This window comes from Mus caroli, chromosome 6 (genome assembly GCF_900094665.2).
Source record: "Mus caroli chromosome 6, CAROLI_EIJ_v1.1, whole genome shotgun sequence".
NCBI classification, from domain to species: domain Eukaryota; kingdom Metazoa; phylum Chordata; class Mammalia; order Rodentia; family Muridae; genus Mus; species Mus caroli.
Window position 1 is genome coordinate 110,105,898 of NC_034575.1, and position 25,515 is coordinate 110,131,412.

The 25,515-nt window shown below is 48.8% G+C and overlaps 1 protein-coding gene across 1 annotated transcript in view; it reads right to left on the reverse strand.

Annotated features, from left to right (window-relative positions):
* Window positions 1-2,537: 2,537 nt before the first annotated feature.
* The window catches only part of Tamm41 (TAM41 mitochondrial translocator assembly and maintenance homolog), a 34,056-nt gene continuing 11,078 nt past the window's right edge, over window positions 2,538-25,515 (reverse strand). Inside the window, exons 4-8 of the mRNA XM_021165318.1 lie at window positions 23,527-23,677; window positions 14,218-14,363; window positions 10,219-10,384; window positions 8,874-8,936; window positions 2,538-2,675 (exon numbers count right to left, since the gene is read on the reverse strand). Coding sequence (XP_021020977.1) covers window positions 2,599-2,675; window positions 8,874-8,936; window positions 10,219-10,384; window positions 14,218-14,363; window positions 23,527-23,677 — 603 coding nt within the window. The 3' untranslated portion in view covers window positions 2,538-2,598. The remainder of the gene's footprint in view (window positions 2,676-8,873; window positions 8,937-10,218; window positions 10,385-14,217; window positions 14,364-23,526; window positions 23,678-25,515) is intronic.

The following is a 25,515-nucleotide window of genomic DNA, read 5'->3' on the forward strand; positions in this document are numbered from 1 at the left end:
AAGGCTGCAGGTTGCATGAGACAAGGCAGGGGACAGAAGACCAGAGGCGAGGAGTGTTGACATGCAAGCTGTTACTAAGCTGTGTCATGACCCTAGGCTACATCTTCCTCTCAGGAGACCTGAGTCCACATCTGAGAAATGAACCTGACGTCCCAAGCTCTACCAAGTAGCTGCTTTGCACAGAACTGACCATGGAACAGAAAGGCTTTATTGGCTATGGGGCAGAAGATGCAACAGAGCTCAACTGGAGGGTGCTGACTAGCCTGAGGGGAGGTTCTCTGTGTCTTATAAACAGTGGGGGTCATATTAGACATGGAGGGGAGGGGGGATCTCTGATGACATGATACAAGAAGATGATGGCAGTGACCACCACTGAACTAAAGAAAATTCTGGGCTTACAGTACTAACATGAGCGCCAGAGATCACCTGAAAGAACAGTAACACCATCCCTATTCTGCAGTGGGAAACACTATTCACAGAGATTAAACAACTTGCCTAAAGTCTTACAGCATGCTAGATAATTCTTTCAACTTGACACAAGCCAAGGTCTCTGGGAAGAGAAAATCTCAATTGAGAAAATGCCTCCATCAGATTGGCTTGTAGGCAAGTCTGCAGGATATTTTCTTGATTGACGATATGGGAGAGCCTATCCTTCTATGGGTAGTGCCAACTTTGAACACGGGGTGCTGGGAGCTGTAAGAAATCAGGCTGCATAAGCCACGGGAGCAACACAGGATGCAGCACTTCTCCAGGGCCTCTGCTTCAGTTCCTGCCTCCAGTTCCTGTTTTGGCTTCCCTGGATGACAGACGACAAGCTGCAATAAACCTTTTCCTCCCCACATTGGTTTTGGTCATGGTCTTCTATCTCAGCAATAGAAAGCCAACCTAGAGCACTAAGTATATGCCACAAGGCTGCTAATTTAGGGTGCAATGAGATGAATTCTAGGGCAGAAAACCTATGTTGTCAGACTACACATCAGAACCAAGGGTCAGCCCTGAAGTACTGAGCAATGGAACAGTGCTGAGGTGGACAGAGGACACAGGGCTACAAAGCCCCTGAGGTTTGATGGGACAGATAAGACGTGTGGTGGGTGATGTAACTGTTTCCTGGTGTCCTTCCTCCTCTGTCCACATTTAGGAGGCTCCTTCTGTTCTGCCAGCTGAGCCTGGGAGGAAGCTGCCTCCTGTGGAAGGTGAGCGGCTCAAGTACGAGCTGATCAAGCTGGCTTCATCCTTTGGCCAGTGCTCATAGCAGTACCCACAGAGAGGCTTGCAGGGACTCGAGAAAAGCCAGCCCTCTCTCTTCCAGACTTCCTCCCTGGATATTTTCCCCACACTATGCCTCATTTGTCATCCTATTGACCTGCTCTATACCTGATGAATCCCAACTTAGATATAAATCTGCTGTTAGGAATGTACAGGAGAATAGGCAAGAATTCAGGACAGGGGGAGAGGAAGGGCTCACGCGCTCGTGACTTGTAAAGGCTGCAGGTTGCATGAGACAAGGCAGGGGACAGAAGACCAGAGGCGAGGAGTGTTGACATGCAAGCTGTTACTCAGCTGTGTCATGACCCTAGGCTACATCTTCCTCTCAGGAGACCTGAGTCCACATCTGAGAAATGAACCTGACGTCCCAAGCTCTACCGAGTAGCTGCTTTGCACAGAACTGACCATGGAACAGAAAGGCTTTATTGGCTATGGGGCAGGTTCTCTCTGTGTCTTATAAACAGCGGGGGTCATATTAGATATGGGGGGGGATCTCTGATGACATGATACAAGAAGATGATGGCAGTGACTGGAGCCAGCCTTAGAGAAGCCAACACAACAAAGGGCAGAGAGGAAAGCAGGGTGGATCAGTGTGTCCTGTGCTGCTGGGTTCTCGGTACGTACACACGTCTCAGTACTGGCTTGGCAGAAGCTGCAAAGGGTCATCTAGGGCTCTGCACCCAAAAGTCAGTCTGCTACACAACTTCATACAAAACAGGCCAAAACCAAACCAAACCAAAAGCCCCAAAACAAAACAAACCAAAAAAACAAACTGAAAAGATAAAAACCAAAACCCCACCAAGTGAATGGGGACTAGGGCACTAGAAGAGAGCCCAGTTTATGCACCCTGTAGACTTTACAGGCTACAAGTTCAAACGTACAGTAGCAGCACCTGTCATGTCTAACTCAGTGTGTCCTCAAAGTCAGAACCTTTTGTTCAGCATGGCTCACAAAATGCACTCACAACTCTACCTAGAAGCCTTTTCTTGGGATGCAAAGTCCTCTTATGTGCTTGGGTAGCACCTGAGCTAGTGTCTGACAGTGAATTAAAAAAAAAAAAAAATCAACCATAGCCAAGCATCGTGGCACACACCTTTAATCCCAGATTCAGGAGGCAGAGGCAGGAGGATCTCTGTGAATTTGAGGCCAGCCAGGCTACAAAGTGAGACTCTGTCTAATAAAGACCGAGAAACCAAACCAAACCAAACCTTACCAAGCATGACTCAAACCTTGGTCTCCTCGATTTCAAGCAGCCAGCCAGAGTGACAAGCAACTCTTAAAAAGCACGGAGCCATTTATTCATAATCTACAAGTAACACAACATCAGTCAAGTCAGGACGGTTTTCTCATCCACCCTTTCCACATTTTGTTCAGTTTCCGTGAACTATAAATCACAGACTTCTTCACACCTGCAAGAAAAAAGAAGCGTGGATGAGGAGTGAGTCCTGTTCGGTGGACATGCAGCTACCGTCCCAGAGGCTTGTCTTTGGGTTCGGGCTACAGTGGGCTGACTGGGGTGTTGGAGAGGACCTGGGAGCTGAAGGCCATTGGAGGCTGCAGAGACTCTGAGCTGGGCCCCTGCTGTGCAGCACCATTCTGTTTCTGACCAGGACTCCTGGGATTGAAAGGGGTTCTGGCAGCCACTGAGCTTCCCAGGTCTTTGAGAAGGGAGGAGCCTTCTGGTGTTCCCTCTCTACAGCACGAGCATCCCAGTCACTGCTGCTGTGTCCCACGCACGCCACCTGTCTGCCTAGAGCAGATGCAGTTCCAACTACACATGCCAGGCTGCTCTCTTTCCTGGTGCTCGCCTCTCAAATAGCATTTACCCCTCTGTTCCGCACTTGTAGCTGATTCTCCTGTCTCTGCCTAGACTGACAGCTCCCCAGGACAGGGCCCTTGTTCTATTCACCCAGCGTTCCTTTCACCTCGTGCAGTACCTGGTACCCAGCAGCGCACAGGAGATGCTTAGCTGAGTCTTCTGAAGTGGCAGAGTGAAGGCTGGCTCTTATAAAGGCCTCTGACTTTATCCCAACTACAAAATCCCAGAGAAGAGGCTCACCGAGGCTTATGGGAAACGCATACCAAGGGATAAATGGGGTGCTAGTATTCTCAGTTGGTGCTTTAGGGTGTGGCCCGAGTAGCTGAAGCCTTTTTCTCTTTGTGCTTTGGATTGGAAGTGTATGCTCCTGGCTGTGGCTTGGTGACCATGTTGACAAGGTGGGAGGATTCACTGGGTAGTGATCTTTTAAACTACCTGGCCCTGTTAACTGGAAGCTGCCTCACCTGCGGCTACTGCAGGCAGCGCCAGGGAGAAAGGCAGGGTTCCCGAAATCATTAGCAGATGTGTCTGGATTCGTGTTCTCAGCTCGACAGGATCTCGTTGAGAAACTCCGAGTTCTCACTGCCTCCACCCCGCTTAACTTTCTCCCTGAAGCAATGACTCTGGGCAGACTCACCCACCTGAGCACCAAGGCTGGAAGATCATTACATAAGGTGCTGTTTCGAATTTCAGCAGAACCAACCAGAAGGCCGAGCAGAAGCCAGGCAGTCACACATGCAGGACTCAGCACAGCAAGCCCAGGCTGCTGAGTCACGACTGGAGACCGACCGACTCCTCTTGCCATAGCTTAGTGACGAGCTCCTCTGAGATTGCCAGGTAAATGCTGACCATAGCTGAGTGGCCCTGGGTGCCATCTTCAGCTGCTTAGAGCACTAGATGCCTCCCTTGACCGAACACAATCCCTCCTTCAGTGGTCAGAAAGCCTGCAGCAGGGGGTTGTGCCACAAAGAACACTAGGAAATGACTGCTTATGTGCACTTCCATGCAGAGGGGCCCTGAGGTTAGATTTCCATGGGCTCCACCCATAGCCACACCACTCTGAACGTGCTCGATCCCAACAGGTTTTCTCAAGAGCTGAGGTTTGCTCAAGGTTAAGAACAATTAATTTCACCAAAGGCTTAAAATATTTCAGCCAACAATTTCATAAAATTGAAACAGTGTTCTTCAAAGGACAGCAAAGGCTGTGAAGCACCGGGGACAGGTGGGAAAGCCCCCGCGGAGGCTCTGTGGAGGAGCCAGAGTGGCACCCCAGGGCAGGAGCTGTTAGCATTACCACATCAAACAGGACTGGGGTCCAGGTGCGGCTGGAGCTCTGAGGATGGAAGGGGGAAGGCAGGAGAAAGGAGGAAGAGAAACCCCGTCTAAAGCATGTATTCAGTTCAGGAAGAAAAAGCATCAAGAAGAAGGGGCCATCAGTGGGCCAACTTCTCCAGCACACACTGTAAGGTGGGGCCTGACACAATTCTATATCCACACCTATGAGGACAAAGTCAGTGAGCCTCTGAACACTTGCAGTGAGCCTCCAACTGACCTGTGCACAGGGAAAGGCTCATCCGAGGCAGAGCTACAACTTAATCTGACACGTTAGACATAGCTGGGTGCGGCAGTGGACACCTACAACCCTAGAACCCAGAGAGCAAAGCCAGACAACCGAGGTCACAGCAGCCTCAGCTACAGAGACCCAATCGGAATAGAGGGAAGGAGGGAAGGAGGAAAGGGGAGAGAGAAAAAGAAAGAGAGAGAGAGAGAGAGAGAGAGAGAGAGAGAGAAGAAGGAGGAGGAGGAAGGGAGGGAGGGTGGGTGTTCAACCTTAAGTGATAAACAGATCATCAGAAAGATGATGTAAGATGAAAATAACGATTGGCTCCACTGTGTTTCAGGAATGGGATGAGGAGCAGTGAGGCATGCTGGGATATTTCTTAGGGATAAGACTAAGCGTGTCCTGTTAATTCAGCGGAATCTTTTGAAGTTGGGAGAGTTAACTCTGATTGACCATAAAGGCAGGAGGGAGAATTAGACTCATCAGCACCCTGGCTTCCCACACCTCAGAGGGTGGCGCCCCTGCCTCTGGGATTTGCATCTGCCTCCTGCCTCCCTCTTCTCCTGTGTCCCAAGCGCTCCATTCCCAGCTCTCTTCCCTTGCTGCCCTGGCCTGGGCTTGCACAAGGCTCCTTCAGATGGCTAGCTGGCTCTATCCCTATCTGCTGGTCTCTCTAGTAACAGCTCTCCCCCTCTTCCTGCATCCTCAGTGGCCTCCCTCTGGCCTCAGGGAGGCTCAGCAGTCTTTGAATGCTGAATGCAGCTTTGGGGCTATCCTTTGTGTAGCTCTGGCCTATCTCTCAGGCTGGTCACTGACTCCCAATTTCCTACCTACTTGTCCTCACACCCGCTCACTCAAACTGCTGCAGCAGGCTCGAGCCAGGCACAGAGACTCTGTAAAGGGCTGCTGCTTAGACAAAGACAGTTGGCTCTGCTGGTCTTTTGTTGGCAGAGACTGGCTACCCTCAGTGGCAAACTACTTTCTTCAGGGGCTCCGTGCTGATGCTAGTTCCTGGTGAACTAGGAAACCTGAGGAGAATCTTGCTGCTCTGCTAGCAACAGAGTATAAGAGAGATGGAAACCAGCTCCTAACGAAGAAACTTCTAGAGAAAAGGAACAGAGCATTTCTGACTTCAAGCTAGACCATGAGTGTATCTGACAAACTGCAAGGGAAAGCTATTAAGACAGAGGGGCCGTGCTGCTCACAAACACAGCGCACCAAACATGCTTCCCAACAAAATCTGCAGGGCGGGTTACAGATCTCACAGGCTACCACATGCACAGAGAGGCCAGACACAAGGCCAGAAGACCCACAGAACTGCAGCAGGGTCATCGTTTTCCACTGTTGCCACCGCCTGTGCCCTTTCTCCCGCTGTACAATGTGGGGCCCTGAGAAGTGAAGCAAGACACTGCTCAGGGGAAGCAGGGCAGTCCTCGCCCCGAGGGATCCTGGATGGCAGGTTCTGCTAACACTGCCCTCTGCTGGCAAACGGCAGAACTCAGTGGGGAGATGCCCAGGGCCTATCTCAGGGTGGAGGTTATCAGGAGGTGGTGCAGGGATTCACAATTATTTTTGTTTGTTTGTTTTCACTCCTGGCTAATAATCGTCACTATTCAAATAGGAAAAGCAATTTTAGGTCTACTTTGGTGCGGCTCATGACTGTATTGTTATTCATTTTTTACACGCAGAGGCTGTGGTAAGACATTACCATAACTAAAGATAGCTTTTATTAAAATCAGGCACATCATGAAATGGAGTCCTTCAGTTTCTCGGTTGTTTGGACCCAAAGGGTCCCAAGGTTTTAAGTGAAATACAGTTTAGTTAAGCCCACAGTGTATGGAGCAGTAAAGCTTTTCATTGAGCTAAACAGGCCAATGAAGAAAAATGGTTTGGATTTTCTAAAATCTCCCACCCCAAGTCACAAAAATGCTAAAACATACTCATGCCCAAACTGTACTAACAGACAGAAATTCCAGCACTCAGAGGATAAGGTAGGAGGACCGTCCTGTACTGCATAGCAGTATAGTGTCACAAGCAACCAACGAGGACTGGTGGTGGCTCAGTCAGAGCACTTGCCTCCCAAGTGAGGAGCCATGGATCTGATCAGCGCTAAAACCAGGTGTGGTGGTCCATGCCTGTCATCCCAGCACACGGAAGGTGGGGGCCAGAGGGCTGAGAGTTCCAGACCATTCTTGTCTACGTAGCATGTTTGCTGCTGGCCAGGGATATATGATGCCGACTTACATAAAAATGTAAAAATGCTGTTAGGACAACAGAATACTGATACAGCCCTACTTTACTGAGTTTCACCACGTCAGCTCAGAAACACTCAGAATCCACTATCTTCTGTTGTTTATTATAAAGCAAATCCCAGGTATCATATTATTTCATCCATAAATATTTTAGCATGTCCCTCTGAAAGAACAAGATTAAAAAAGCCAAATAACGCCATTATTGCAACTGAAAGCATCAAACACTTCTTGTAGCCCAGAAACCCATCTCAACCAGCCACAGGCACAGCACAAGTCACCAGCCTGACTCGCTCTAGCAAACAGAGCACCCATGTCAGCTTTGCCCGAGTATACCAGCAGGAGCTCAGAATACATGACTACCTTAGTCAGAGACACCAAGCTACGTGCAGAATTGTGGGAGATCTTTTCTGCAGCTGACTTAAGTGTTTAGTGCTGCTGAAACCTGGCCAGATCCTTCCAGACTTGGGGGCATCGCTGCATCCAGGGAAGAGATGCTCCGAGGGACATGCACTGGGCTGTGAGCCTCGAGTGTGGCCACACCAGCTCCAGGGCAGTCTCACACCCAAGGAACAGGCATAGGGTGAGAAGTCACTCTGTTTGGGAGCTACCCCTGCGCCATCTCCTGATCAGTGTCAGTCTTCCTTACCAGCTCAGGAGGCGGGATGGCCAATGCCTGAGCAGCCAGTAGAGCGTGGGGAGAGAGAAGGCTTCCCACACCTTACTCATCAACACAGCTACTTTGGTGGGTAATCTGGCAATATCTAAGGCTATACTTGATGAAAGTGCTGGACACAAAGAACAGAGGAGCGGAGGCTGGGAAACTAACTAGGGTGAGAAAGCGCCTGCATAGCCTGTGTAACACCCAGTACCCCAGACTCACAGAGGCTGCCAAACCTCCTAGAGAGCAGAGGTCACACGGGAGACACAAGGACAGCAACCCCTGGCCTAGGAGCACCCGAATCTGGATAAAGGACTTCACAGTGGGAAATGAAGGGATACTCTGAAAGAGATCAAAGGGCCCAGCACAGCATGCCAACGACGACGGGACTCCAGAGCCCCAGGGAGAAGGAAGAATCATGAGCCTCCCGAACACACACATGGACTAAGGATCAGAATAGCTTTGAACTTCAACAGTAGTCCTGAAAGTGAGAATAATTGAAGTAATTATTTCAAGATTCTGTCTTCTCTCCCCTCCCCCTTCTTGCTTCTCTCTCTCTCTCTCTCTCTCTCTCTCTCTCTCTCTGACAGCGCCCTGCTATGAAGAAAAGGATGACTTGAATCTGTAAGTTGTGCACCAAGAGAGTGTATGGCACAGCCATGTACCCGCAGGGCAGATGAAGACACTCTCTGGGCAGGGGAGGAAACACACATCGTCTGCCTCGCCTCAGGGTTAAACTTTCAATAAGACTCGGCCCAAGCTGCACATAGGAAAGGAGAACTAAGGCAGGAGGGAGGCCATGGGCGGGCAGGCCTGGCACGCAGTGGCCGAGGGGTGGGTATAACTGTGGCTCAAGCACTGCCTTCGATTGCCCACGGGGAGCTGGAAGCTAAAGTAGAGGAGCAGAAAAACGGTAACCTAATCCCACTATTCAGGAGACAGCAGGGAAAACAGAAACACCAAGAGAAGGAAGCAGGTGTCCGAGAAAGGGGAGGAGTGGAACAGGCACTCCCCTGTTTGCAGTGCTTTGCAAGGGTGACTTCAATACAGAAACATGAGAGCAGAACCCCACACAGGAGTTATTTAGGGACTGAGAGGAGAGCCCAAGCCTCCTGCCAGCACCTCGGGTGGTGACCCAGGAGTTCAGGTCACACTGCAGCCATGACTATCTAGGAGAACTACAATGATGGGGTGTATGGGTTAGAACTGCACCAGTACAAGGGAGATGCAGATGCAAAGCTCTGTATTTCAACGGACAGCACTGAGGCCACCCTGGGCAGCAGGCACACCCCAGGTGCCTGTTCCCAAAGGTCTTACCAGCAGTTAAAAGGCCTTTAGTGCTCTGCCTGATGCTGGAAGGTCTGACGATTGATGAGATCGCTGCAAAACACAAAAGCAAAAAGGGTAACAGAAGCTGGACAGAGGCTGGCCATCTTAGAGGTCTTAAAACTCCGATACTAATTATCATTTCCAGTTAGTCAACAGAACCAGTGGGGGGTTGCCGGCCCTGTTGGAGCCAGCTGTGCCCAGGCCCAGCTGTGTGAGCACCGGCAGAGGCTGCTGTACAACTTGGCCACCTTAAAACAAGAGGGGTGGGAGGTGACCCTCGAAGGCCATCTTAGGAATTTAAAGCTGCTCATGCCTTCTAGTTCACAGTTCTAAGATACAGAAATATGTAAGGAGATCTTTGTTTTTTTATCTCGAGGTGCCCATAGTAAAAGGAAATGAGGATGTTTATTCTAAGATACAGGGCCCAAGCCTCCCATCATCTCAGGGTAGCAGCAACCCACCAAAGGCCTGGCCTGGCCTAGGGGAACTGGTACCTGGGATTCTCAAAAAACCTGGTGCAGGTTCCTGAGAGGGAGGGTGGAGCCACCGCCAAATTCCTTACTGCAAACTACATTTCTAATCAACAAATATTTTACTGAGAGACAAAGGGAGAATGGATTTGTTTGAGAGACAGGGTCATTTCAGTTTCCTAATTATGTCTTCCCTACTGTCCTTTGCTACTTAAGAGAGAGGTGGGTCTCTCAGGTTTTAAGGTTGTAATCTTTCCGTTGTTTTTAGAGACAGAGCTTCGCCTTGCTAATTAACCTTGGTTGGCCCTGAAGTCACTATGTAGCCCAGGCTGGTTTTGAACCTGAGGCGAACCTTCTTTCTGCCCCAGGCTCCTGAGTGCTGAGATTACAAATCTGCAGCTCCACTCGGGTTTGGATCTTTTGAAAAACATTAAGGACGCCCTGGGGTGAGTGCAGAGAAACTCAGTCTGAGGGCCCTCAGAGAGGGTAGCTGGCTGGGCACAGCCTGGGACCAGTCAGAGAGAAGCTGAAGATGTCAGCGAAGCCAAGAAAGTACTCTCAGTCTCTTCCTTCTCAGACCTCCACAAAGGACAGACACATCTTTCAAGTAACATCTAGAAGTTGTGTCCCTGAAACCAGAGGCAGCTGTGCTGCAGCCAATGGGTAGTTTTCCCACTGCTTGCTTCAAGCAAGTGAACACTGAGATTTGGAAAACCCCGAACTGTTCATGCTTTTCTTCTCCGCAGACGCAATCTCTCTCTCGATCTCATTAGGCAAGAAGGAAGAAACAATGCGTCTGAATGACACAAAGGCTGCTTTCACCTTCAGCCAGCCCTTGCTCAACCCCAGACTCGTGGACACACCTAGTCGCACCACATCTCCACAGTCGGGGTCCTGAGCCACCTGCAGCAGAGTCTCTTCCACGTCTCTGTTTCTCCCAGGAGGGTCCGTGATGTGATTGATTTGCTGCTGTAGGGTTCTGGGCAGTGTCATTAGCTGAGTGAACTGTCCTTCTGGGCTTTTATCTATCTGGGAAAAAGAGAGAGAGAGATGACGTCTTTGCAAGGGCTCTGAAGTCTAGACACAGCTAGTCGGACACATGGCTTCTATTTAGAAACCACACAAACAAGAGTCTCATGCAGGACTCCTATGCTCACATTTATAATTAAATAAGGCTTTTCTTCCTCTGATATAAGCACCACACCTGCCCCAGGTGGCATGGGAAACTGAGTATTTACATGGTCAGAATCATACGTTCCTTCAAAAAGGACAGCCCTGATTCTAGAATATTCTACTTCTACATGAGAAAAGAAGTCTCTAAAACATTTTTAAAACATTATTTTATTTTATGCACTGGTATTTTGAATGAATGCATGTATGTGCACCATGTGTGTGCCTAGAGCCCAGAATTAGGTGTCAGATCTTCTGGAATCAGAGTTACAGACAGTTCTGAGCCACCATGTGGGTGCTAGGAAAGGAACCCAGGTCTTCTGCAAGAGTAGCTCTTAACCAGTGGGCCACCTCTCCAGCACCTCTTTGGTGGGTCAGTTTCTGACTTGCAACGTTTGCAGTGTCCTACTTGTCATAAGCCAGCAGCCAACAGAGGTGGGGCTGCAGCCAACACGCCCAGATCCAACCCAAAACTCAGGTTCCCACCCACTCTGAATGCTGTGTGATGGTGCACGAGACAACTCGATTTAAATTTGTCCCCTGCTCTGGGGGCCTCTTCTATGCAATGCTGCGCTTCACAAATGGCTGTAGGGACATACCGATGACAAAGGCCAGTCTTACACAGAAGGTGAGTGAATAAGTAACTAAATTAGTAATTAGTTATCGACATAACTTAGTTGTCATTAGTTGTTACATATAACTGAGCTGCTCAGAAGGTTCCATTTCTTAAGTTGCTCAAGGACAAAGACATAAATAAAACTATATATTGCCTAGAGACCACTCATTCAAAAGTTAACCCTACTGCCGAGACCACCAGACTAGTTCCCCAATGCAGTGCATTTTGCTTCATAGAATTAAAAATATAAAAACATGGAAGCTATGCGGGAGTGCAGCTGCCTGGAACAATGGCCCCTCGGAAGCTTGCTCACAGTATTTTTTCCACCAGAGTTTGGGTTTTAGCATCGTAGAGAAGAAGAGCTTCAGGGCACGCGAGATGGTGCAGCAGCCTGGCGACCAGAGCTCCACACCCAGGACCCATGTCAGGTGGGAGAGAACCAACTCCACAAAGTCATGTGTGACCACACACGGCATCTAAGTTCCGGGCCAGCCTGGTCTACACAGTAAGTTCCAGGCCAGCCAGGGCTACAAAGTGAGACCTTGTCGGCAAACAATAACAACAAACAAGAACAGTCGCAGGATGAAGGTATTCCTCTTACTTGCTGTTTGGATAGGTTGGTTCAGTGCCCTCTGAGAGATGCTCTCAGGCATGGACAGCTAGCCACCTGAATCCAATAATCAGAAGATGCAGACCCAACTCTTGCCCTGGGCTGGGAGAACTCTGAACTCTAGCTTCAGGGCACCTTCACAGAGCCAGGTGGGGGCCCAGAGGCAGATATGCCTGACCTGATGATTGGCATTAGGAGTGTTCCAGTGAGCAAACTCCAGAGGCATGTTAGAGCTGCCACTATAGAAGAGTAAGCAGCTGCTCTGAGCTCCCTCCCACTGGCCAAAGCAGTAGGAAAAAGTAAAACCACATCCTAGGAGGGAGAAATTAGTGCTCTCTCTGTACTGAGAAGACACAGGGGTGTGGTGGCCATTCTATGTACCTTGATTAAACTGCAGTGCTCAGACACTCGGTCACTTTAAAGGTGTGATTAACATTTTGATCAGGTGAATATAAACAGAGCTGATTACCCTCATCATAGCAGGGAAGGTTCATGTACCAGCTGAAATACAAGAGAAAGGCACAAGGTCCCTTGAGGAAGGTAATCTGCTCTTGGCTCAAGGCTGCGGCACCACTTCTTTCCTGGGTCTCCAGTCTTTAGCCTGCCCCACATACTGGAAACCGCTCCACGGATCCATGAACTAATAATCTGCTCTCTCTCCTACCCAACTCCATCACCCTAATCGTGCCAACTCTCTAGAGAGCCCCAGCAAGGAAAAGTCCTGATGGCCCTAGTCATGTCCCCAGGAAGTCTGGCCAAGATCTAAATAAATCCTAGTGGGTTACAGCACAGGTCTGCAAACACTAGCGAGCTGAAATGCCTAGGCATCCGCAGCACTAGCTATGGCGGATCATCCTAGAGCAGCTCAGTGGAGCCATGGCTATGTCTGGGGCCATGGATCTGGGGAGCAATGGACTGTTCCTCACTCCTGCTGGGAAGGAGGGTCAGAATCAGCTCAGCATCAACAACAGTCAGCCAGGCAAGGTGGCCAATGCCTTTAAATCCCAGCATTCGGGAAGCAGAGGCAGGCAGAGTATGAGACCAGCCTGGTCTATAGAGCAGTTTCCTGGACAACCAGGGCTACACAGAGCAACCCTATCTTGAAAACAAAAACATAACAAAAATTAAAAAACAAAAACAAATGAACAAACAAAAGAAACAACAGTTAAACCTTGGGGCTTGCCTCAAGGATGGGTTCATGAGACACTGGAAGGAAACTGGGTATTCCATGTGCACATTTGTCTATGAGATCAAACACAGAACATTTTATTTATTTTTAAATTACATTTAGTTATTTATGGGTATGTGTGCACATATAACCATGGGCATTCCCAGGCCAGAGACAACTTGTGGAGTCAGTTCTCTCTTCCCACCACATGGGATCCTGGGGCTTAAACTCTGGTCGTCAGGCTTGGCGGAGATGCCTTTACACACTGAGCCATCACGCCAGCCCAATAAATTAAATAGCTTTAATGGCACCTGTTGAGCAATGTGGGGTCTAATGAACTGAATGGAAGTTCTCAAAAGACCCAGCTCTACCCTAACTCCTGGGTGCTACCGGAAGGAGTCTAAGTTAATGGCCACCAGGTTCTTTGGCATAGCCATCTTACTGCTGCACTATTCACAACAGCTGGGAAACAACTGGTTTTGTTCACGGACAGATGAGTGCATAAGGAAAGTGTCCTGCAGGGTTGGAATGTAGGCCCAGCTTGCAAAAGCCCTGGGTTTGAACTACAGCCCTATTTAAACAGGGAATGGTGGCACAAGCCTCAGTTCTGGAGCACCAGAGAATTCAGGGTCACCCTTGGCTACATAGGGACCCGAAGAACAGCCTGGAATGCCACTGACTGTCTAAAACAATAAAAACAAGAAGGAAATGTGGCACAGATATTCAACAGAATCTTAAAGAAAAATGAACCCATGGTGACTGCAGAAACGTGGCCGCGAGGCAACCTTACTGTAACGAGAGGCTGTGAGGGAAGTGGATAGGGCCGGGCGATGGAACACACATGATAAGAAGCAACCGGTGACTGAGTGACTAGTGGACAAAAGGGAAGTGGTCAGAGCAGGGCAGGGCACTCAGGGTGGGGTGTGAAAGGGAACAAAGTATAAGGACCCACGTGTATGAAAATGCCAGTGAAGCTCGTTACTCTTAGCATAAAAATTAGTACAGTCAACAAAGACATCCTTCTCGCCGCTGGCCTGTGGAGCTGGCCTGTAATTGCAGCTTCCTGGAGGACCGAGGCAGGAAGACTGCCAGGTTCAAGGCTTCCAGGGTATTGGAGTGAGTTCAAAACCATCCTGGGCAACTTAAAAAAGACTGTCTCAAAAGAAATAGTACCAAGAGGGCTAGACGTAGCTCAGGGGTCTAGTATGTGTGAGGAACGGGTTCAATTACTCCTACTTCAGAAAACATAAACAAATAAATACCGGCTCTTCCTTTGGTAGTAGGAACACACAGCTCACCTCCAGTTGGCCTTGATGCATCTTATACACCACCTGTGGGTCCTTCTGCAATATACTCTCATAGAGCTCTCGGAAATGGCCTACGTTGGGCTTCACGATGTTCAACACTTTTGATTTTTCCTCGCCAATCACCATGCGGAAGTCACCTAAGTTAATACAACCAGAGAAGTCAGTCTTCCTCGAACAATTCCCACCCTGGCCCGGGAACAGTGGTGGCTCGCTGGTGCAGCACGGCGGGATCCCTCAGCACAACACCTCTTTTCTGCCTTAAAATGGCCATTGTGAGCCAGGCGTGGTGGCACACGCCTTTAATCCCAGCACTCTGGAGGCAGAGGCAGGCGGATTTCTGAGTTCAAGGCCAGCCTGGTCTACAAAGTGAGTTCCAGGACAGCCAGGGCTACACAGATAAAGACTTGGAGGAGGACTTGGGGGAAACGAGCCTTTGAAGTTACAAAGCCCTGCATGTTAGCTGTAGACCAGTGATCTCTCACATAAGGTCACTGGTCTGGCCATGAGAGGTTTTTTTGTTTTTCCAGTATGGAAACCTCTGCACTGACAAACATGATGAAAAACCCTGCCTGAGGCCAATTGTTGACTGCCACTTTAGGTCCCCAGCACTCTGTGCAGTTCACAACCAAACATCTGTAACTCCTCTGACGCCACCTTCTGGCTTCTGAGGGCATCACATGCACATGATGTGAAGATACATATACAGGCAAAACACTTATTCTCATAAAATATATCTTTAAAAGTTCAAGTGGAGAGAAATGAAGGATGTAACTCTCGCTACAGGATGAACTGGATAAAAACAATTTCTTTTCAGTGCAACTTCTATTTCGTGCACCTTTGGCTTTTTGATCAAGGGCCTCATATAGGCCTAGATTGGACTAGAACTTGCTGTATAGTCCAAGCTATCTTTCAACTCCTGGTCCTCCTGCTCCACTGGGTTCTAAGCACATACCACCAAATCCACTGCAGCAACTGCTGCAGATGACAGGCGACTCCTCTGCCCCTGAGGATGATGACCCAATCCTAGAGGGAAGGCTGGAGTGCTGGAAGAGGCTGGTGGGGTGGGGAGGGTATGTGCCACAGGGGTGAAGCCCTTTCCTGCTGGCACAGGCCCTGGGGTTACATCCTGGTGCTGCCCAGAAAGAACAGGTAGACGTCCCAGTGAAGTGCCACGAGTGATGTGCTGAAGCCCTCAGGGGGCACAGATGGGTGCAGCTCATCTCACCAGCTGCCGAGGAGCCCCCTGGGAGTAGGTGAGAGAACCTGTCACTCAATAGAGGCCACTTTTGTGGGTAAGGAGAGTACTATGGGTAATTATATCAGAAGCTATGTTATCTCTGCCAATTCTTTCCTCTGGGGGGTGGGGGGAGGATCCTAAGAAGCTATGTATGGCCGAGTGGACTTTCCTCGAGCAAACTGGAGGCTTGCCGGGGGAAGAGTAACATTACAAAGTTGCCTGCAATAGAATGTGTGTGGCGTGACGCCTCCCAGGCTCGGACTGGGGTGTAGGCTCTAACGTGAGGAGAGAGGGTGAAAACTAACTCATCTGTAGTGCACCGTCTCAGGAAGAGCAGTCAATCCCCCTGGAGTGCGTACATCAACAAAAGACACAAAGACTAGGCCACGTGCCTGGGATTTCCTAGGGTGCAAGTTAGCATGCCACATGTAACATTAAAAAAGAAAAGAAGAAAAGGAAAGAAGCAAAGAAAATCTGCTCATTAGACTGAGGGAGCAGTTCAGCACTGAAGTGTAAGGCCAGCTTGCATCTTCCCTCTCAGTAGGGTCCTGTATACTCAAGTTCTTTCGTCTGAGGTAGTAACTTTTTTTTTAACCCCCTACAGAGGCAGTAACTTTTGTTTGTTTGTTTGTTTTGTTTTTTCGAGACAGGGTTTCTCTGTATAGCCCTGGCTGTCCTGGAACTCACTTTGTATACCAGGCTGGCCTCGAACTCAGAAATCTGCCTGCCTCTGCCTCCCGAGTGCTGGGATTAAAGGCGTGCACAACCACACCTGGCTGGCAGTAAATTTTTTAACAGAAGGGCTGTACTTGACCAAACTGTAGAAGCAAGCCAACCCAAACCCTCCCACACAGTAATGATTGAGATTAAAGACCTCAGAAAACACTCTGGTTTCTGAGAACAAGGACCAGGCTTGTTGGTTCTGGACCCCTGGCAACTCATGGGCTGTCAGGTGCAGGCAGGGTACACTGACGGCCACCTGTCGAGCTGAATTCTCCCACGGGTGTGCAGCAAGAGCAGCTCAATAGCCCGGGTTACCATCTCTTCAGAAAAGAATGAGTCAAACGGGTATAGCATGCCATGGCTGATGGTTAAGAAATTTTCCTACCTTCAGAAATCCTGCTGCATCCAACACAGGCACTGAGAGAACTGACTACTGCTTTTTATGTTATATCTCTGCTGATGGTTTTAACTCTCGGAGATGAGTTCTATGGAGAGAGCCGCCAGGATAAGCCTCTGAGGGAAAATTTGTCTTGGAAACCCTATGTAGCGGGCCAGCTCTGTGAGTCAGACGTGTTGAACAGTGAGGGACAGGCGCGCTGCACGGTACAGACTCTGGCTTTCGGGAGAGGAAATGCCTCATGGTGATTTGAGTCAAGTTATTTAATCTTCCCGAGGTAGAAAGATCTCAAATTCTAGGCTAGCCTGGGCTACACTTTAGTATGAGGCTAAACTACCTCAAAACAAACAAACAGACAAACACGCAATCTGCTTATGTACTGGATAGTTTATGTCAATTTGACACAGCTAAAATCATCTGAAAGGAGAGAATCTCAATTGAGGAAATGTCTCCATAAGGCCCAACTGTAGGACATTTTCTTCTTCATACCTGAGATAGGGGAGGACCCAGCCCACTGTGGGCGGTGCCACTCCTGGGCTGGTAATCCTGTGTGCTATAAGAAAACAAGCTGAGGGAGCTGGTGAGATGGCTCAGTGGTTAAGAGCGCCGACTGTTCTTCTGAAGGTCCTGAGTTCAAATCCCAGCAACCACATGGTGGCTCACAACCATCCATAATGAAATCTGATGCCCTCTTCTGGAGTCTTCTGAAGACAGCTACAGTGTATTTACATATAATAAATAAATAAATAAATCTTAAAAAAAAAAAAAAGAAGATAGTCTACAACTCCACAGGGAATATATACAAGAAAGAAAGAAAGAAAGAAAGAAAGAAAGAAAGAAAGAAAGAAAGAAAGAAAGAAAGAAAGGAAGTTAGCTGAATGAGCCACGAGGAGCAAGCCAAGAAGCAGCTCCCCTCCATGGCCTCGGCATCAGCTCCTGCCCAGTCTGAGTTCTTGTCCTGTGGTCCTTTGATGATGAACCATGATGTGGATGTGTAAGCCAAGTAAACCCTTTCCTCCCCATCTTTGCTTCTGGTCATGGTGTTTCATCCCAGCAATGGTAAGTCTAAGATACACCTATACCAGTTTCCTTTTCTGTCAAATGCTTTAATCATACCAGCCTCAGCTGTTTTCAGAATTAAGCTGGTGAACAGATGAGAGCAGAAACTATTGGTAGCAAGGGACAGTGTGTGTAACTGCTGGTTATCTTTGCTGTTTTAACCTAACCACAGTACCAATGTCATTTCAGTACAATGAGTATCTGGGTGGCTACTAAGTACTAGAAGCCTTACGACCCTGGAGACACAGACCCTATTCTGTGCAGCAAAATGCGAAGGTTTCAGTGCAGGTTGGTATGTAGCTCAAAATGGATGTGCTATGACAGAAACAACATATCTACTTTTCCAAGAAGTCTGAGCTCACATGCCAGACAACTCACTCACGTAAGGTGAGACTCAATGTTTTAGTATGTCTAAGAGTAATGAAGCCATCCCATCAACCTAAGAGCATCCTCTTCTACCCTGTGCCATGAACACCCCCCCATCTCCTGTCACCCCACATCCCTGCCTCAGGAGGAGGCTGACAAGCTGTCTCTACAGTTACCTAACTGGTTACCCAGCTCAGGCAGGCCCATCGACTCCTGGGGTCACAGTTGTGCATCATCCCCAGCTCTTCACTGTCTTTCAGGACCAAACCCAAGAGTTTAGCACACCAGGTACATGCTACCCGCTGAAGTGCACTTCCTGCAGCTCCGGCTCCCGCGCAGCCACCGCCTGTGGTGTTTCATCATTTGCTGTTTGTAGCCTGGATCAGTCCTTATGAGATGTGTGGTGCTTATGGACTCAGGTCTACTGAGAGGATCTCATCTACCCATTTCAGTTGATGGATGTTGGGTTGTCTCAACTCTTAAGCTAGTCATGATTAGCAAGTGATCACTGTGACATTCTTGGAGAAGTACCAGTTAGATGTGTTTCGTCTATCTTGAGTACACACCTGAGAGTAGGCTCGCAGGGTTGCTAACGTGTTTAGTATTTGGAGGAGGTGCATTCTGTGCCATTTTAACATTCCTACCAGCAACCAGAACGGCTCAGTTTCTCCACTCATTAGCACTCACTCTGGCCTCCTTTCCATTCCATTGTCTGCAGATTTACAGCAGCGCCTTCCCTCATGCTGATGGCTAAGCCCTGCCTGTCTGCTGGACCCTCACACTTCTCCCCATTCAGAAGCTTGTCAGCCTTTCATGAGGGTGATTTCTGCTGGATGCTAAGGGCACCACTCCGTCCTTGGACATGGCCCATCTCACTTGATCTTTCACGCCTTTGTGCTGTTTTTGGAGACAGGGTTTCTGTGTCCTGGAACTAGCTCTGTAGACCAGGCTGGCCTTGAACTTACAGAGATTCCCCTGCCTCTGAGTGCTGGGATTAAGGGAGTACTGCTTTGTTTTTCTTCTTTGCTGTTTCAGCTTTTGTTGTAATCTCAGAAACCATTTCCTAACCCTGAGTCTCTCTGAGAGCTTTACAGTTTTAGCTTGTACATTAACTCTTACGTCTAGGACCCTGTTTGAATTCATTTTGTATACGGTATGACTTAGGCCCAACTTCATGCTTCGGCAAGTGCACACAGGCTTATTTTAATAGAAATAACTAAGGCAGTGTTTTCAGGAGGTGGTCCAAATGCTACTCTGGGAGGCTCTTCCTCTGGCTACAGAAGAGATTCTATTCTGTGCTAACAGACATGAGCGAACGAGCACGGAGAGCACCAAAAGGCTGCTTTCCAATGCTTTCCAATGTGAGCAATGCAGCTCACATGGGAGGAATAAAGAACCAACCAGGCTCACCACACGGTTCAGGCCAGGACCAAAACAAACAAACAAACAAACAAACAAACAACAAAACAAAACAAACACCGCAGAGTGTGCTGGACACACATGTGTGACAAAAAGACCTTTTCTTTTCTCCTATTAGTGGCTGGAACAAAGGCTTTACCTATAGATAAACCAAAAAATTAAGATGCATGCCCTTGTCTGACCAGAAAAGCAAGTGAAACTGAACAAAAGCTGGGGAAGGTGTGGAGGTTGGGGCGGGGGGGCTGGCACAGGTCAGAGGCTGTACCCCAGGGCACACATGGCCACACCTTCCCTGAAGGATCAGAACTCAGCACTCAGCATCTGTGGACCTGAGAACAGAAATGTAGCTGGGACCCACAGTTTGTAGTCTCAGGGCTACAAGACCCAGCCCAGGACACAGTGATGGTGGGAGGGGGGCTTTCCAGGGGCCCACAGCTGCTGTGTGCAGACCTGCAGCGCAGGCCAGATCCTGTGACCTAGTCCACAGCACCCATGACCTCGCCCAGGCCCTGGAGGTGAGGGCCACACAAAGCAACTCTCAGCAGAGCCCATCACTTGTGGGTCTCCCCTGAGCGCTGGCATCGAAGGCAGCCCATTCTCTTTCACAAGCACCAGACAGACTTGTCATCCTTTAGACCTAAAGAGCTACGAATACAGGGCCCATCAACCCCATGGTCTAAGTGCTCGACTAGTTTTGCCCAATGCTTTCTGCCAGCATGTGTGTAGACTTATGACTGACAGCTCAACTCCAGCCTGGAGAGATACACGAGGCAATCAGTGGTCTCTCTGCCCTTTCCTACACAGTACTTTATACAAATGGACTTGTAGGGATTATCAATAAAAATGATAAAGAGAGTGTTGGCCACTGATTTACAGTGCCTCAGCCTGAGGAAGTCTATATTGTCCATAAAAATAATAGCAGTCGGTTTCTGAGTATCAGCTATTGATGAGATAGACAGTGTAGCTCTGTGTCATCTCATTGGAATTGTCTTCATAATATACATATTTCTGTTTTACAAATAAACTTGAGGGAGGACTTGGAAAAGGTTAGGCACCCACAGAAAGGTTACCAGCTTCTAGATGAAGTGTGTTGGATTGGTAACCTCTGTGAGCCTCAGTTCTCCAATCTGTAGAATGGGGCAACAATGCAATGCACAAATGAAAAGTCATTGTTCAATCAGTTATCACATCTGGAATTACTGGGGGTTAGTCCTGTTGCACAATAAATCCCTTTTCCTCCTGCCGTAAGGCACAGGCTTCATGCACACCTTTGTCTGTTTCATATGCTGGTACTTCTCTTCTGTAAAGATTTATTTTAATTTTGTGTGTGTGCATGCATGAACGTAGGCGCCTTTGGCATCAAGAAGAGGGTGCATAGCCCCTGGAGTTGGAATTATAGGCAGTTATGTGTTCTGGGAATTAAACTCAGGTTCTTTACAGAAGTAGGAGGAGCTGAGCTGTCTCTCTGACCCTGTACAGCAGAATTCTATCTCCAGCTTTTTAAGGCAGGAATGCTGAACGACCTGATGAATGCTACACCAGAATCCTTGCTGGAAACTAGTCTTCTTAATACTGTGTGACCCTACATGAGAAGGCTTCCGGTGATCTGTCATTCACTGGAGTCTCTTTGCTGTCACTTCTCAGAACTACTTCAGGGCTTGGTGGCTCTCTCCTACCTACTCCTTCCTTGCCTCCCATTTCCATGAATTCGGCCAGCAAGGTGGTCCTCTGGGCCCGTGTACAGGCTTACTGCTATTCCTGCTGATCCTGGCTGAGCTTGCCTTTGCCAGTAAGTACTGGTAGGAACCTGTCCAAGGACAATGTCCTGCCCCCCCACCCCCACCCCAAGGAATAACATTAAACTTCACAGCTTTCAACTTGGAAGACTTTTAAATGGGGCAATTTAAATGCTGGAACGTTCTGAAAACTTGGGAGGTTTGGGTATTTGCCAGCGGGGTATAGAAACTGAGAGGTTCAAGGACACTGGGTTCTCAGAAGCCCAGGGAAGACAGGAGGAAACACAGCCCTTCAACACACTGCCCGGGGCAGATCATGGTGAGGTCTCACAGTACAGCTGGGTCCTCCCTCCTCCTCCTAGGTCCAAAAGAAAAACCAGCTGCAGGGTCAGGAAGTTCCAATGTTCACTCAGAAAAATGAGGGGCCTGCCTATAACCCTAGCAGGGAGAGGCAGGTGGTATCAAAATTAGAGGTACCAGCCTCATGCTCAGAGCTCCACTACAGGGTAAGTTCAAGGCCAGCTGATGTTAGAGGAGACATTGTCTCCAAGCATATATTTCTAACAGGTCAGGACCTGGAGCTCAGAGTTAGGGTAAGTGTTTAGCAGGCAGGGGGCCCTGGGCTCTATTCCCAGCAGGGGTGGGGGAAGAGAGAGGGAAAAGAAAAGAAAAAAGAAGAGGAGGAGGAGGAAGAGGAGGAGAAGGAGAAGATGACGACAGTCCATAAATAGGTGAAAACTGTTATATAATTTGAGAAACCCCAGGCAAGGTTCAACATTTAACAATAACTACTCCTAGAACCCACCCAGCATGATGGTGACATTCACTCTATGGGACAAAGGAGTGACTGCAAAGCTGTGGGCCATAGACAGGAGTTATGCATCAGCCAGGCACAGAGGACTTGGGCCCTTCTTTCCAGCACAAAATTTGGAAGGTAAAATTGGGCTAACAAGAGGCTCTCAGGCTCACTCGTGTGGTGTACAGCCAGACCACTCAGCCTCTGTGTTCTCATGGGGGCGGGATGCTGCCGGGTAAGACGAGAGGCAGCCAAGGTGGAGCTGTACCTATTTCCTTTCTCTCCAGCTGCAATTACAGCTGTTTTAGGAAGAAGAGGAGAAGGGGACCTCCAGAGCCCCTACAGCCTTACACTTCCACAAAACCTTATCTGCACCTCTGCTGTGCATTCGGGTTCTTAACTTAAACACTGGGAAACTGGGTATTTATTTACCGGACTTGTTTTCAAGCCCTTTTTTCTTTGTGTGGTTGTGGGAACTGAACCCAGGGACCTGCTTATGTGAGTCAAGTGCTCTGTCACTGGCTATGTCCTCAGACTAAAAAAAAAACACACTACATTTTAATGTATGTAGTGTGTGTGTGACACGTGTACACAGGTCAGAGAACAACTCATCAGAACTGGCTCTCTCTTTTGACCGTGGGTCTCAGATCATCAAGCTCCGTGGCAGACACCCTCACCCTGCGCCACCCCCTCCACCCCCCATCTGCTGGCCAGAAACAACTTTTCTAAAGCATCACTTTTGTCAGTAAGATCTGTGTGTGTGTGCGGTGCTGGGATGGCACCAGAGCATGCTGGGGAAGGACTCTTTCGTTCCCTGTAAAGGGAAGCTTGCAGAGAATCTTACTATGCTGAGCCAACCAATGACTGGGATATCCACCTGCAGCTAAGGTGAGACAGGGCTCTGCCCTCTCGGCTACCCTCTTGACTTTACTGGGGCCTGGGGGAGCTTCACCAAGATGGAGGGACACACTGAAAGGAAAAGTAGGTGAGCATTTAGACAAATGATGCACGGAGAAATCAATGGTGGGGAAAGAAGAGCCTTTAAGTTTAAGTGTGGGAAGCAGTAGAGTTGAGGACCTGCCACCCTGTCACTGGTACAGTGAAGTGAACTTGCACTGCGAGAGTCCTAGGTGGTGGTTAAGCTGAGGATGAGGACGGTATGAGGAGCAGCAGGCTATGTACACAAGCTTCACACATGCAGACATCACATGAGGCAGAGAACACTGCTGCTGCTGGCACAAAGAGAACCTATTACTCACAGGAATCACAAACTGGACCTACTAAGTGTGGCCTACTAAGGATATGGTGGTGCAACACATTTTCAAACAGCTCCAGGCAGGGCACTGCGTGACTGTAGAAAACACTGGTGGGTCTTAGTTCTCTATCTGGGATCCCTGGAGGAGCAGGGATTAACTGGTTGGAAATACCTGTGCTGGACCACACCCCAAATGTACTAACAGCTATGGCCATGCCCCAAATGTCCTAACAAACAGCCGTCTGGCATGAGGCTGGTGCCATGAACTCCCTGCAAGTGATGGATGGAGGACCCACCACGCGCTGTACAAACCTGAGTAGGAGAGCCCAGCTATCTCTATGAACAGGTCTTCTTCGGAGAAGCTTTCCGGTAGCATGAGGCAGGCGGTGGTCACTGCACTCTTCAGGTTCTTATCCAGGGCGGCTCTAAGAGCCATGTTCTCATTCATTGATACGATCTTCACCTGGAAAAAGCAGAGAGTTAAACCACAGCACTGCAGACGAAGGTGGTGTTCAAACACTGGGTTTGCACAAACACTGACCGTCCCTTCTGCCTGCCAACAACCACAAGCCCAGTGACACGAAGCCATTACCACTCTAACAAGAGATCCCAGAGTCTCCGGCTGAAGGTCAAAGTCAGAGAAATTGTGAGACAGAAAAAAAAAATCATTTCAAGGGAGACAAAATATTAATATTCTTTTTCTTTTCTTTTTTGGTTTTTCGAGATAGGGTTTCTCTGGCTGTCCTGGATCACTATGTAGACCAGGCTGGCCTCGAACTCCGAAATCTGCCTGCCTCTACCTCCCAAGTGCTGGGATTAAAGGCGTGTGCCACCACTGCCCGGCATTAATATTCTTATTTAAAAAAAAATACTTTATGTGCATAAGTGTTTTGCCTGCATGTAAGCACATGCAACATGTGCCTGCAGAGGCCAGAAGAGGGTGTCTGATGCCCTGGAACTAGAGTTACAGGTGGTTGTGAGGCCCTGAATGGTTGCTGGGAATAGAACCCAGGTCCTCTGGAAGAACAGCCAGAGCTCTTAACCACAGAGTTATCTCTCCAGCCCTTGATATTCTTGAATAAGGAAACTTACCATTGGCTCTGAAAAGGAACAAATGTCCTGGAGAATTACACTTCAGCATTTTATCGCTTCGATGTTTGTTTACTGACTGTGTGAATGGAAGGGGGCCTCGGGCCAGTCACTGAGTTCTCAGGCATCGAGTTCAGATCCAAAGCCATCCAAAGAGCTGTCACAAAGGTGAGTATGATCTAAGTCCACAGTGGCCACTTTACGTGCTTACTGAAAGGGCCTTTCCTTGCGATGCGGCAGGAGCTGCTCCGACTCCAAGTGGCAGAGTCTCCTCTGAGGCGCACAGTTTTCAAGTCTGCACATGGTTAACAGGATTTTTCAAGTCCCCAGCTCTGCTGCTTCCCAACTCCGGGACAACAGGCTTTAACAGGAATCCCACACTTGCTGTTCTGGCTTTCCTTGGCAGAGCAGGACCTTCTCTGGTTTTACCTCTTTAGGTTTTTTCCCTCCCCACTAGCATTAATCACATAATGCTAGCAGTTTATCTTCATATTATACTTGGGCAGGCCTGGGAAAGCCCTGAAAATAAGCCAAAAAATCTACCTTAAACACAGGGTCTCACTATATAACCTTAGCTGGCCTGGAACTTGCCATGGAGACCAGGCTGGCTTCAAACGCAGCTCCTCCTTCCTCTTGCCTCCCTAGGGATAGTTTAAAGGCAGGTGCCACCATGCTCGACTCATTGATATTGAGAATATGGTCTTGTAGACCAGGCTCGCCTTGAACTTGTGGTGATATGCCCCACACTGTCCCTTAAGTGCTGAGGTTACAGGAATGTGCTACCTTCTATAAGGAGTGGGACTATTTATAACATACAAGCCTCATACACCGCAGGTGAGGCAGAGCCATTTGATTCAACACAGCTCTTCCGCCCTCATGATGAGAACATAATGGTCCATAATTAAGCCTTTCAACACTTGGTAAGTTTAGTGTCACTGCATTCAGGGAGTAAAAGTTAACAACACTGTAGGATAGCCAGAGGCTGAGGCTGAAGCCTACACTGGGAAACCAGGCCCTGTGCCTGTGGACGGTTCCTTAGATTCAGTCAGGGGTGCACTTCTCATCTTGACAGATGGGGAAACAAAACCTTCTCACCCCCAGGCCCCCCCCCCCCAGTGCTAAGGATGGATCAAACCCAGGGTCTTCCAGGCACCTTATCCCTTAGCTACACCCCCACGTCCCCATTTAGGGTTCTAAAGTAACTCCTATCAT